Source organism: Capra hircus, chromosome 24 (assembly GCF_001704415.2).
Source record: "Capra hircus breed San Clemente chromosome 24, ASM170441v1, whole genome shotgun sequence".
In the NCBI taxonomy this organism is placed as follows: domain Eukaryota; kingdom Metazoa; phylum Chordata; class Mammalia; order Artiodactyla; family Bovidae; genus Capra; species Capra hircus.
Genome location: NC_030831.1, coordinates 22,578,248 through 22,593,364, shown reverse-complemented (window position 1 = coordinate 22,593,364; position 15,117 = coordinate 22,578,248). Strand labels below are relative to the sequence as shown.

The 15,117-nt window shown below is 39.9% G+C and overlaps 1 protein-coding gene across 20 annotated transcripts in view; it reads left to right on the top strand.

The window, feature by feature from the left end:
* Positions 1-15,117, top strand: part of DTNA (dystrobrevin alpha) — a 437,121-nt gene that overhangs the window by 283,571 nt on the left and 138,433 nt on the right. For all 20 annotated transcript variants that reach the window (XM_005696994.3, XM_005696992.3, XM_013974260.2 and 17 more), the window contains one exon: positions 5,643-5,710. In XM_005696994.3, coding sequence (XP_005697051.2) covers positions 5,644-5,710 — 67 coding nt within the window. In that variant the 5' untranslated portion in view covers position 5,643. The remainder of the gene's footprint in view (positions 1-5,642; positions 5,711-15,117) is intronic.

Sequence of the window (15,117 nt, the reverse complement as noted above, 5' to 3'; positions counted from 1 at the left end):
CAATCACCAAGTCCTACTGAATGTGGCCTAAATATCTCTCAAGTCACTCTTTTAGCCTAAGATATATCATTCTCACTACTAAATCACAGAAGTACCCAGCTAACTACACTCTGCCCTTACTCTTGGGTTTCTACCCCTTACCCTCCTGCTCCCCAGTCTTTCCCTCACTCAACATACAATCTGGAGAAATCTTGCCAAAATCTGTTTAGATCAATTCCCTGCTTAAACCATGGATGGCACCCAGCCTTTTGGAAGAAAGCCATATACTATCTAGACTTGACAAATAAGGCTTTCTAGATGGGATGCCTACTTGCCTTTCACTTGCACTCAGCAATACTGAACTATTCCCAGTTCCCAAATGCAACATATACCATTTTTCAAGCTCCACGCTTCTTTTTTTAGTGATTCTTTCTAACTATAATTGCCCTCCCTTCACTCTTTTCTATCTGGAAAATTCCTATTTCTCTCTTAAAGCTCTGCCCCAGAGTCACCCTTTCTCTGATAACTCTTTAGAATCTTCCTAGATATAAACCACTATATCCAGCAGAACATACTTCCTTACACCAATTTATAATTACTTGTTAGAGACTTTGTTTCCCCTTCTAGAATGTGAGCTTCTTAATGGCAAGGATCACGTCTTACTCATCTTCAGATCTCAAGAAGCTAGCAGTGCGTCTGATCAATTGCAGCTAAATTATAAATATTGCTTAAATAAATGAGTAGATGGAGTCTCAAACCTGAAAACAATGCACAGCCTATGTAATCTGTGGGACTGAGTGCTAGGAAAAGAAACATCTGATGGGGCTTATCCCTTATTTGTCATTGTTAGTTCTTTATGCTTTTGACATTGCTGCGATCTTCTGGTAAATTCCAAGGTAAACATCTCGTCTACGTGAATGAGCAACAGAAACAGATCAAATCAGGCCTGTTGGTGAGCCGTGCACCTTGTGATATTAGTATTATCATAGACAGGTTATTTTCCCCTTCATCTCCTCCATATGACTTCAGGCAGTTGTTGTTATACCTAAATTCACAAAAAAGCCAAGCTTCTTGACAGTTTAAGAAGTGAAATTGTTCTCTATAAAGTGCTTTAGCCTTCCTCTACTGAAAGTTTTGCTCTTCTTTCTTTCTAAACTGATGAGAATATAGCCAGGCATTGTGTATTACAAGTTCCACTAATCAGAGTTAAGTTGGAAACTAAGCAGCCTGATTCAGGAACTCATTTTGTCCATGAGTCCTTCCATGGAATCAGTGTAAGGTGGAAACTGGCATGCCCCCATTTTTACTATTTTCACTCTGATCAATGAGGAATAAATGAATATTCTCCATTTTATCTAGCAACACTGCTTCCCAAGAAACTCTGGGGGTAGAATGAGAGGTGTGCTATTTTTCCTTTTATATTTGTAATTATTTTCCAAGTTTTCCATTATTTCATACCACTGGGTTTTTCTTTCTTTTCCTCATAAGGTACACATTTTACTTAGAAGTGAGAATTAATACCTATTGTGTAACTAATGATGATTCTTTTATGATTTAATTAACCAAAATGGGGGTGAATAGACCAAAAGGTGACATCAGTGTAGTTTGCATATATTTCACCTTCTGCTTCATAATGCAAGATTTTGCTTTAAAATGCATGGTCTGTGGAGAAGGAAATGGCAACCCACTCCGGTATCCTTGCTTGGAGAATCCTGCAGACAGAGGACCCTGGCTGCTACAGTTCATGGGGTTCCAAAGAGTCAGATCCGACTTAGTGACTAAACAACAACATATAATAAGGTTAGTTTTTCATCACTGGGGAAGTGTTTCAGCAATCGGTTATCCACTGTCCAAAAAAAAGCAAAACTGGACCTTACAAAGAAATACGAGGCATTTGTATTTAGCAGCTCTGATTATGAAATATAGTAGACGTAAACACAGAAAGGAGAAAATACTTTACTGAGTAGGACATGGAGCCCTGGAAGACATGAAGACAGTAAGCCAGCCCATACAAAGATTTAAATCAACTTTGGCATGGCAGAAAGTGCCAGAAAGATGTAACAGACAACTGGCAGAAAATAACAATGCATATGAATAAATACGTCGTTTAAGAGCAGTGCTATGACACAAAGCAGTCGGGGAAATAGGTGGCGCACGCCAACAGATGTGTCGTGTTCAAAGAACTTGAATAAAGAAAGTGTGTTAGGTTCTTAACCCCATTGATCAGAAAATTACAAATTTATTACCAATCTTGACTCTCAGATGGATTAAAATCTAACCTGGTTAATATGCCATACCTGTATCAGTGTGGAAAACAGGAGGCTGATCATCATTACCCATGTCAATGTGTCTCCTCTGGTTTGGGGTGGCAACGTGGCATGACCTGTCCACTTTATAAACAGGCGTTCCTTTTGAAACAGTAATTCTAGATCTAGGAGTTTCATCCCACTGGAATAAATACATAAGTATAAATTGTTTTAAATGCCTGGTCTGAGATTATTTTTCAAATATAAAGTGGATTCACTCATTTCAAATAACTAATCTTTGAAACTAATACAATTGGAATTTCACTCTTCTACGAGTCAGTTTTTGAAAATATAATTGAAAGTCCACTTTGAGGAAAGAAAACTTACTCTTCCTTTCTCTCTCTTTTCCTCTTTTTTAAATGTATTTTATTCATGTGTTCAATAAATACCAACTGGACATAGTTTTGTTGGTTGGATTTAGCTAGACACTGTGACTGATTTAAATTTTCAGCCACTGCCCCTAGAAAGCTTACAGAGACACACACAAAGTTAACTAGAAAAAGAGATGTCACAGACAGTACCAAGTGAGTAATGCGGGCACCATTGCTGCAAGTTCACAGGCCAGTCTTTACTTCCCTGACATTTTCAATCAGAGTTTGCTAGCCTGCCATCCTTTGTAATTTATTTTTAATGATTCTTTTCATCTCAATCCAACATATAGACAGATACAGGAACATATCCTGTTTTATCCCCTATCTACTACTTCAACTCTACTTCTGAGCTCTTGAAACAAAAAATGAAAGCTATCCCCAGACTATTTTGTGAATGTCAGATTATTACCTTACCTGCCTCCTCTGGAGAAAAGGAGATGGGTTACATGAATCAGGAAGGGCATGTTTTTCTCCAGGCCTCTGTATTTCAACCATACCTGCACATTCAAAATCTCATAAAAAGAAAATATTTGACTGTGTTCAGCACTGCATCATTGGACTTCCCAGGTGGCTCAGTGATAAAGAATCCACCTGCCAATGCAGGAGACAAGGGTTTGATCCCTGGGCCGGGAAGATCCCCTAGAGAAGGAAATGGCAACCCACTCCAGTTCTTGCCTGGGAAATTCCACAGACAGAGTAGCCTGGTGGGCTACAGTCCATGAAGCTGAAAAGCAGCTGGACACAGCTTAGCAACTAAACAACGCCACCACTGCATCATTACCAAGTTGAAGAAACTTCATTAATAATTCTGAAAATTACAAATTTATTACCAATCTTGACTCAGATGGATTAAAATCTAACCTGGCTAATATGCCATACCTGTATCAGTGTGGAAAACAGGAGGCTGGTCGTCATTACCCATGTCGATGTGTCTCCTCTGGTTTGGGGTGGCAACGTGGCATGACCTTTCCAATTATTATTTCTGACCTTGGTTATATTATCACCCATTGTGAACGGGTATGCACTCATAACTCTGTAAAGTGAAAGTATTAGTTGCTTAGTTGTGTCTGACTCTTTGTGACTGCACGGACTGTAGCCCACCAGGCTCCTCTATTCATAGGATTCTCCAGGTAAGAATATTGGAGTGGGTTGTCATTCCCTTCTCCAGGGGATCTTCCTGACCCAGAGTCTCCTCCATTGCAGGCAGATTCTTTACCATATGAGCCACCAGGAAAGTTCCCTTAACTCTGTAAACCAAGGCTATTCCAAGCACTCCTTTTCCTTCCTGGCAATAGACAGATAATCCTTAACTCATAGAAGAAACTGGAGAGACTGACCAGTTTGTCTGACATTCCATTTTGTTTCACCACCCATGTTCTTCTTTTACTCTCCAGTGAGTCCCTTCGTACACAGCCCCTCATCTTTTGAGCTGTCTGCCCCATTCACAGTGGACCCTCCATATCTGCGGGGTCCACACTGAGGATTTAACCAACTCCCATCAAAGGCAGATCCAGAGGGCCAAATGTGCAACACTATTTTATGTAAGGGATTTGAGCATTCAAGGATTTTGGTATAGGGGAAGCAGGGGAGGGACTGGAACCAGTCCCCCTTGGCTACCAAGGGAGGACTGTAGTTCCTTGAATTTAACCCCCAGGTAGTCAACCTCTCTTGCATTCACTATATTTTTTCCACTACCGTGGCTATGATTACTTCACTGTGCTTTTATTGCTTTTATGCTTCCGTATCTCCCTACTGGAGTGTAAGCCTCTTGAGGGCAGGAGCTGTGACTTCATCACTGTTGTATACCCAGGGTTGAGAGAGAGACATAGCTGACTATGGGGGCTCAGAGGAAAGGCCCTAAACCCAGCCCATCATAGAGAGTTAGGAGAATTTCAGAGGAAAATATACCTAAACTGAGACCTGTAGGATGACTGAAACTTATCCATGTATATAGTGAGCAAGTCCAGACAGAAATAATACTGATAGCTTGAGAAAAATTCACATTTGAGAAAGAACAAGGTCCATTGAAAGACATGCAAGAAGATCAACTGTGCCTTCTTTCACCATGCCTGAATGCAAACATATACGCATATATCAGTGTATGTATATTTGTGTGTATGAGAGAGGAAACTTTAGTTTTTAAAGGTTTAATTAGCTATAGCAAAAAATCAACTCCATCAACCTATAAAATGCTTACTATTTAGCCCAAAACTCTCTTCCATTAACTTTCCCATAATTTTCTTTTTCTTCAGTCAAATTTTAATTTTTTAATCCTTTTGTTTTAATTCTTCATTTTAGATGTTGGTGTTTTTATAGTATTTTTAAAATAATTCCATTACAGATAATGGTATGGTTAAGTAGAGAGAGGTGAACCTAACCAGTACACAATGAAATTATTGTGTACTGAAAAACCGTTGCAGGTTCCAAACACTTCCATTAGAAATGAACATTTGGAAAATAACCTGCTTGTAAATTGAGGTTTTAGGTACAGCTGGGTCAAGTTGCAACAGAATGTAGTGGAAAGTAGACTGGTCTTGGAGTCACAAATATCTGTGCCATTGACTTTACTAAGTCTACGAGAGTCTCGCTCTCGTCGTTTCTTGAATGGGATCTGTAACATCTGCTCTAAGATTCTTTGCAGGCATTCTGAAAGTTGATAGAGAAACTGTATGTGAAATGAATCATCTAACCGAATGATGGCAGAGGGTTATATTCAGTCACAGTGCAAGGTGATCCTCTATTGTAGTTATTTATGTGTTAGAAAATTAAACTTTTATACTTCCTCCAACAACTGCAACATTGTATATGGACAATATGTACAACCATTTAAGTAAATCAAAAGAAAGCTCTTCTTTTTAAATACACAGTCTTCAATAGTTTGTGTCTATTTTTAGCATGACTACAGCATGTGTGTTTATATAGAAATGGCTGCTTGTTGCCTCATTAGCATGAGGCTAATACACATTGTGATTATTTTGTCTCATAGAATGATTGAAGATAGTGGGAAAAGAGGAAATACCATGGCAGAAAGAAGACAGCTCTTTGCAGAGATGAGTAAGTATGGAACTTTGAAGGAACACCCTACAATGTCCGTTGAATACTCATGGAAAGACCTGGAAATGAAACTTAATCCATATGGCATTTGTTCTTTTCCTTAAAATCCTAAAGTCTTTACAGAAAATGTATGTTTGGGCATTTTTTGCCTCCTCTTAGGTAAGAATTAAATTAGGCAATGAATCTTCGTAATTTGTTATTAGGACTGTATATCTTATATGAAAAAAAAATTTGTGAACCTAAATATATATATACATACAGATGCTTAATAAATACTATTTAGTGTTGGCATTAATACAATCAACTGCGCTTCAAAGTCTGTGTTCATTTTCCCACTCTATCACAGGGGCTGGCACAGTATAGGCACTAGATAAAATTGTTGAAATGAGTCAGTGAAAGACTGACTTGCAAAATGATATCATACGCTCATATGGGAGAAAGAAGTCAGGCACGATTACCAGACAAAGCTAAAGCTATCATTTGAACTTCATGCCAAGGGGAGAAGCTGTCCTACAAACTAGTTTCTAAAAAGTGAAAAGGAAAACAAAGTTTTAAAGAGTTTGGAGGTGACCTGCTATACAAGGAAAACCAAACCACAGACTCCAGTGGAGAACTCACTAAAGGTTGTCGGTTTAAGTAAATACAAGGTTGCTGTGTAAGTTATTAGGTGGTGGTATCTCCTTCTAGACCATTTTTCTTATTCATAAGGAAGGAGAACTTGACATAAGGAGGGAGGAACACACATCTCAAATTAAATGTAATAAAGAAAAAAGTATAGTTCTCTTATTGCCTTTTTATCTCTCATTCTCTGCATAAGGAATGAGGAAGAACAGAACTGAGTCATAAGCGTTTTACTCCAAGAAGGCAAGAGACAAAATTAGGTTTCTCCTGGAGACTAGAACTGATTGGCAAGAATGAGGGTTGAGACAGATAAAGGAAAGCCCCAGATAATAAGATTCACATTTTTCTTTATCATTTCCCAATAATCTGGAGTCACCAAGACAGCGTACGAACTAACAGAGAGGAAAGAAAATTAAAATTGATGCGGGGAAATCTCAATCACTCTTCTTGCTTTTTCCACTTTTAGAAACATGTCTGAAGTGCCCGTGAGAGTTTCAGTCATGACTTTCCAATTTCCTGGGCTGTGTAGCTTCACTTCTGGCCTGACCAGTCACCTGGCACTGTGACCTCTGTCAATACGAATCTAGCAGAGGAGGGAACCTAGTTGCTACCTGCCCATCTAAGCAAAATCCAGACCAGTACAGGTGTCTTCTTGTATCATAGCATCTTAGACTGAAGAGGCAAGACCCATGTAGATCATAGCAGTAGAAGTGTTGGTCGCTCAGTCATGTCTGACTCTTTGCAACCCCACGGGCTGTAGCTTGCTAGGCTCCTTCTGTCCATGGAATTCTTCAGGTGAGAATACTGGAGTGTGTTGCCATTCCCTTCTCCAGGGGATCTTCCCAACCCAGGAATCATACCCAGCTCTCCTGCATTGCAGGCAGATTCTTTACTGTCTGAGCCAATAGGGAATCCCTATGTGGATCATGGGCCAGTGTTTTATCAGAAAAAGAAAAAGTATTAATATTTAACAAAGAAAAGCAGTAAAGTCTTAGGAAAAATCTTTAAATTCATCATTGTTATATTAAAGACTGTATCAGCCAACAGACTGTAAGAATTATGAAATTGTTCTTATGATTTTGAAAACATTTATCTGAATTTCGGTACATTGACAGACACATATGTCACAGATTTCTTTTGAATTAAGGTTGTCCAACTCAAAGAAAGACTGACATAAGTTTTATATCCATACGAACAGAAAAGCTCTAAATTTTTCAAGCAAGAGAGACTTAGGAAAATTGTGCGTTCATTTCCCAAACTGTAACTTAACCTTTCTTAGAAACTTGTCAGAAGGTCATGCAGTATATGAAATCATTTTGAGTTCTCCTGATTAGTGATCAAAATAGTTAAGCAAGCCACACAGATATGTATCTTTCTTCCTTTCTTCCTCTCTTCAAAAGCAGATAAACACATCTGACTTGAACAATCCATTAGTGAGCATCATTTTCAGGTTAACACTAAATAGGACACACCTACACTAAGTGGGATTCTGCCAGATTAAACAATTGACTGATTTCCAAGAGAGACATTGATTTTTTTGTGTGTGTGAGACATTGATTTTGATAGATTGTCAGACAAAAGAAAAAGGTAACCTCATTGAGAATGTGTTAAATATTTGAAAACTGTATGGGTTACCCCAACTCTATCAGTGGGATGCCAAAGAAAGACAAGGAAACTATTATCAGAGAAGATTGACATTGAAGCTTAGAAAGTAACTTCTTCCAGAATCTATGATGTCTAGACAGAGAGCTTAAAAAAATGAAGGAATTTTTGAAATCTGGTCAGCTAAGTATGAGTTAGAAGTAGTTATTTTTTAAACATGGAAGGAAAGTGCTCAAGAGATTCTTAGTTTTGGAAATTACAAATGTCACAAATATTAAAAAAAGGAGTTAAGAAGGCAGGAAAGACTTGTTTACGACTCTTGCCAGAGGGGAGAGAAGTGGAACTCAGCTCTACCAGAACCAAAGACAGGAGGGTTTCTAAACTCGGGGGTAAATAAGAGCAGACAGACTGGAAGATATCAGAGGGTAAGTTGGTCAACAGTGACAGCAGTCATTGTCACGGTGAGCAAGTTAGGTGTCTACCCTCCCACAGAGACTAGGAGATCTTCAAGATTGCATTTCCATGGTGTGGCTTCCAGTCCTGGAGAAAGATGTGTGTGTGTGTTTCCTGTCACCCAGTCCTCAGCCGTGTCCTATTCCCTGAGACCCCATGGACTGCAGCCTGCCAAGGTCCACTGTCCATGGAATTTTCCAGCCAAGAATGCTGGAGTGGGTTGCCATTTCCTTCTCTATTGAAAAAGATATTTCTGGGCAAAACTGGCAAAAGCTTGGGAGGTTTACATCTTTCAAGGGACAGACAAAGAATTTACAAAGGAAAGTTTTCTAAAGTAAATGCTCTAAGAAAAGAGAGATCAAAGACCTAGAGAATAAAAGAACCCTATCTAAAGGTTAGTCAAGCAGAGGGGAACCTTACAAAAACCAAAGAACAGAGAACAGAGTAACAGTTGATCAGAAGGACAACTGATAAGAAATTTTGGCAAATTCAGGTGATTGTAGCGCATACTTGTATGAAACCTCTATTCTGAGCTCATAGCCACAAGCAACAGAGGCAAAAAAAAAAAAGACAAAATTAAAAGTAGTATAGACTCACAAATAAGCCAAAAAACAAAACAAAAAAAACTCTGTGGCCACATACTTTGATTAAAGAAATTCTAGGCAAGTTGCCCTAAACTAAAATTTCCCCTCAGCATAATGCCCTAATCATCTGTTTACTTGGTACTTAGATTAAAGTTAAAAAGGCTCCAGTTAAATGTAAATGTCGTCCTCACCTTGACCTTTTCCACCGTCAAATAAGTTTATCAGCTCAAATAAATTTAACAGACTGGCTTTTAGCAGAGTAAATTGTTTGCACTTGGAATCAAACTCCCTTTCTTCTCTTTTTCTGCTGAGGGCACATTTACTCTGCTTTGTGTGACACTTACTAGTGAACATATCTGTGTCACTCACTCACAGAAACCTCTCCTTCGGGACAGAACCTGGACCTTTGTCACCAAACCCATTCACCTTAGATGCGGAATCAATGTTGGTTTGAAAGCCTCGGGGCACAGAATAGGTAGGTTTTAAGGAGAGGGAAATGGTTAAGAAACACTCATTCAGAAAGTGGAAGGCAGCCTAATCTGATGAGGAAAGTTCTGGGACGAAAGCAGAGTGATAACTGCTGGGCTCTGAGTGAAGGAGGGACCAGAAACCAAAGGAAGGCAAATGGAGGTGCTCAGCAAGCACTGTGGAGTGGTTCAAAGACAGAGGCCCCTTCGGGACACTGACAGCAGTCAGCGTGTGCATAGCTGGAATGCTGCCTAGCGCGTGATTTTGCAATGCACACTACGAGTTTTAGGGAAAACAGCTTCAAAAATTCAGGAAAATGGCGTGAATGATCCCACTCCCATAGGCCATGATATCCATAGGCCATGGATGCAGGGACCATTTTCACTTGCATCTTCATTTCTCTTGCTCTTCAGCATCGTTGGGATGTCACTTCCATAGATCACCATCCTGGAAGTGCCCCCTTATGTCACCTCCGTAGCCTGGTCTCCTGATTGTTCTGATCTGTTTCTCTTTTTCTGTCTCTTAGTAGCCTCCAGGCTCTCTGAAGCTCAGATTTTAACCAAAGTTTTGCTCTTGGCCAATTCTCTCCCTGTACAGTGTGACTTTCCCCCAAGGTTTCACCATTATTGTTATGGTTCTCAAGTGTTCGAGAAATGCTTCAAAACCACTTGCCACGTCTCAGAAACCAGCTTACCCAGAATAGTCAGTATGTAAGTCAGCGTCAGCTTCCCTGGTGGCTCAGTGGTAAAGAATCTACCTGCCAAGGCAGGAGACTCAGGTTCAACCCCTAGGTTAGGAAGATCCCCTGGAGAAGGAAATGGCACCCCACTCCAGTATTCTTGCCTGGGAAACCCCATGGACAGAGGACCATGCCAGGCTAAGGTTCACGGGGTCGCAAATGGTCGGACATGACTTAGCAACTAAACAACAATAAGGTCAATGTCCCTTCCAGACTTGGCTCCTCACTGTCAAAGCTTCTGCTGATGAATCACCTTGAGGTGGGCCTACTGTTAGCTCCACTAACTCCTCATCATAACAAAGCCAACCAGTGTCCCACCATGGGTGTCAGGGTATTCCCAAAGCCACGCAGGCTTTGAATGATTACCGAGGGTGCTGTTAGAAGCAGGGAGGAAATTGCTAGCCCCAAACCTGGGCCCCATTTTGTCATTTAGAACCTGGAATAGCCTTACTTGTGCACACAGTCTCCTTTTGGAAAAATATTCCGAGTCTTGGCAATTAAGGCATATTGATACATTTTATATGTTTATCAATAAATCTTAGAATATAGACCATATTAAGGAACTCCATATCTGTGTATCCAGCTTCCCCTGGGTATGTCCACTTGGACATCCCACAAGAACTCAAACTCTGTAAAGGAAATCAGTGCTGAATGTTCATTGGAAGAAGAAAGCGACAGAGGGGAGGAGTGAGGAAAGGAAAGGACAGAGGAAAGAAGGGAGGACAAAACATCTTGAAGAGCTAAAGAAAGGAAAAAACAGGATTTGCAGAAGGGAAAAGTGGAATCAACCATAGTTTTTTAACTGCCCCTTTGTTTTCCTCTTTATTATTTTCTTCCAACTATGACCTGAGTGTAAAAGGTTTGAGGAGCTATTTTAAGAGCATCAGATTGCCTTAAATTATTCAGCTTTAATTTTTTTTTCTTATGAAAAGTTTTGAATATATACAGTTCAGTTCAGTCGCTCAATCATGTCCGACTCTTTGTGACCCCATGGACCACAGCATGCCAGGCCTCCCTGTCCATCACCAACTCCTGGAGCCTACTCAAACTCATGTCCATAGAATAGGAGATGCCATCCAACCATCTCATCCTCTATCATCCCCTTCTCCTCCTGCCTTCAATCTTTCCCAGCATCGGGGTCTTTTCAAATGAGTCAGTTCTTCCTTTCAGGTGCCCAAAGTATTGGAATTTCAGCTTCAGCATCAGTCCTTCCAATGAACATTCAGCACTGATTTCCTTTAGGATGGACTGGTTTGATCTCCTTGCAGTCCAAGGGACTCTTAAGAATCTTCTCCAGCACCACAGTTCAAAAGTATCAACTCTTCGGCACTCAGCCTTATTTATAGTCCAACTCTCACATTCATGCATGACTACTGGAAAAACCATAGCTTTGACTAGACGGACTTTTGTTGGCAAAGTAATGTCTCTGATTTTGAATATGCTATGTTGGTCATAGCTTTTCTTCCAAGAAGCAAACGTCTTTTAATTTCATGGCTGCAGTCACCATGTGCAGTGATTTTGGAGCTCAACAAAATAAAGTCTCTCACCGTTTCCATTGTTTCCCATCTGTTTGCCATGAAGTGATGGGACCAGATGCCATGATCTTAGTTTTCTAAATGTTGAGTTTTAAGCTAGCTTTTTCACTCTCCTCTTCCACTTTCATCAAGAGGTAGTCCTTCTTCGCTTTCTGCCATAAGAGTGGTGTCATCTGCATATCTGAGGTTATTGATATTTTTCCTAGCAGTCTTGATTCCAGCTTGTGTTTCATCCAGCATGGCATTTGGCATGCTGTACTCTGCATATAAGTTAAATAATCAGGGTGACAATATCCAGCCTTTCCCAATTTGGAGCCAGTCTGTTTTCCCATGTACAGTTCTAACTATTGCTTCTTGACCTGCATACAGATTTCTCGGGAGGCGGGTAAGATGGTCTGGTATTCCCATCTCTTTAAGAATTTTCCACAGTTTATTGTGATCCACACAGTTAAAGGCTTTGGCATAGTCAATAAAGCAGAAGTTTTTCTGGAATTATCTTGCTTTTTCTATGATCCAGCAGATGTTGGCAACTTGATCTCTGGTTCCTCTGGCTTTTCTAAAACCAGCTTGAAGATCTGGAAGTTCATGATTCATGTACTGTTGAAGCCTGGCTTGGAGGATTTTGAGCATTACTTTGCTAGCGTGAGATGAGTGCAATTGTGCGGTAGTTTGAGCATTCTTTGGCATTGCCTTTCTTTGGGATTAGAATGAAAACTGACTTTTCCAGTCCTGTAGCTACTGCTGAGTTTTCCAAATTTGCTGGTATATTGAGTGCAGCACTTTCACAGCATCATCTTTTAGGATTTGAAATAGCTCTACTGGAATGCCATCACCTCCACTACTGTTGTTCGTAGTGATGCTTCCTAAGGCCCACTTGACTTTGCATTCCAGGATGTCTGGCTGTAGGTGAGTGATCACACCTCGTGGTTATCTGGGTCATGAAGATCGTTTTTGTATAGCTCTCCCATGTATTCTTGACACCTCTTCTTAATATCTTCTGCTTCTATTAGGCCATATACAGAAGTAGAGAAAATAGTATTCATCTCTACATTAATTATTTACTGCTTAGCCCCCACCATATAATTATGAAGCAAATCTAAGATATTATTTAGATGAATCAGATCTCCATGGTTTAAAGAATTGGATACATCTATATATAAGGCTGAGTCCCTTTGCTGTTCACCTAAAACTATCATAGCATTGTTAATCAGCTGTGAAAGTGAAAGTCTTAGTCACTCAGTCATGTCTGACTCTGTGACCCCATGGACTGTAGCCTGCAAGGCTCCTCTGTGTATGGAATTTTCCAGGCAAGAATACTGGAGAGCGTTGCCATTCCATTCTCCAGGGGATCTTCCCAACCCTGAGATGGAACATGGGTCTCCTGCTTTGCAGGCAGATTCTTTACCATCTGAGCCACCAGGAAATATCTTAATACAAAATAAAAAGTTTTTAAAAACAGAATCATATCCCCATGATATAACAATAATGGGGAAAAGCACTATTATTTAATAAAGAGGCAAAAATATAGAGAGGGCTTTCCTTCTGGCTCAACTGGTAAAGAATCTGCCTGCAATGCAGGAGATCTGGGTTTGATCCCTGGGTTGGGAAGATCCCCTGGAGAAGGGAAAAGCTACCCACTCCAGTATTCTGGTCTAGAGAATTCCATGGACTGTATAGTCCATGGGTTGCAAAGAGTTGGACAAGACTGAGCAGCTTTCACTTTCACTTTTTCAAAAATATAGAGAAGTGCAATACTTGTTTTTTTATTACAAAGGAAGAATTAGATTCTTGAGAGTATAGAGTGATTTTGATGTAGGTTTCAAGATAAAATGGGTTGTTGTTTTTTTTTTCCTCAGATCATGGACAAAATATAGTGGTAATCCTAGATGTTTCAACATGCTAAGAATAAGGATTACTCTGTTGATTTAATTTCCTTATTCATTTATTCAAATTCCATCCATTGTATAAATGAATTAAGTCAGCTTATTTCCCTTTTGAATAAGGTTACTAAACTGCTTGCTCAGGGAAATACCATAAGATAAAAATGAACCTTAATTTCAGCAAATACTGAAGAAAGTCTCAGGTTGTACATGAGTTGGGGACGTGTGAGCTTGATCACCGTACAATTACGTAGATGCGTAGGTGGAGTTGTGACCATATCTGGAGGAATAAGTAATGGATCCATCGACTTGGAGGACAGCCTCCAATTATATTCTGGAAGACTGTGTGGCCCTGGACAGCTGTTTGTTTTTAGACAATGGCTTGGACACAGAAGACATGTGACCACACCTAAGGTAGGCTATGAGTTTATAGACTTTGAAGGAAAGCCCACACATGTCAAAGTGAATTAAGTTCATGGCTTATTGGGCCAGCGACCAAGAAATTTCTTTTAAACAAGGTGGGTAAATGGAGCAAGAACCTGTCCAGTCTGTCTCAGCTTTTTTGAGTCCCAGAATCCTTGATGGATCCCGTGGTTGCCACTTACATGATCCCTGTGAGGCAATGGGCTGCTACATCTGAAAAACTTAACTTCATTGCTCACCACATCCCTTTTAATAATCAAGGCTTACATCCTCACCCAGAAAGAAGCTTTACAAACTGAAATCATCGACAGACTTCCAGACCCCTACCTGAGGTCTGAACTAAGCAGAGGGTCAGCTGAGTCCGCCTGGTAATGGGCAAAGGAGTCAGTGTATTCCTGACCCTAGGCATCATCTCTGCACCCCTTTTACTGCATCCTGGGAAGTGGCACCTTTGCTAAACGCCCCATAGGAACCCTATGAGAGGGAGCCACAGAGGATCCAGGGTTTCTGTTCTTAGAGGATGAGGTCCTGCTGGAACTAAGAAATTTAATTGTGTGCTGCATCACAGTTCTTTCAAACCTCATGCTTGAGTCAATATTTCTGAAGAACTTACGTAATTGTTTATGTCTATAATGTCTTCTTTTAAAGGATTATTTACAAGTATTGAGATTCTCTTAATTGTTGAACCAAACTGGGCATTGCTAAAAGTACATCTTCATCCTGGGGAAAAAGACAGAATGAATGCTCATGTATTTCTGATTGTCTCTATGTCTCTGCTTATCCTGTGTTCTAGAGAGTTCGTTTCCCACATGAGCCTCTCAGATTGACAGAAGACATGAAACTCGGAAGGTCCTTTGAAATGCCAGTGGCAAAATAAAAATTTAAGTATCATAAGGGTTAGAAATATGAGCTTAAAAAGTAAAAAAAAAAAAAAACTAAGCAGATTAAATGTGAAGTCCTACCTTTAGCCCCCAAATAAGCATTTAAACAGAAAAGATATAACTTAATAGAAGTGCTTATGATTTCAGAAGCTAGTTTTAAAAATGCCAGCTTAAAAGAGCCAGAAGAATGAACCATCTATGAAAAAAATGGCATCAGTTAG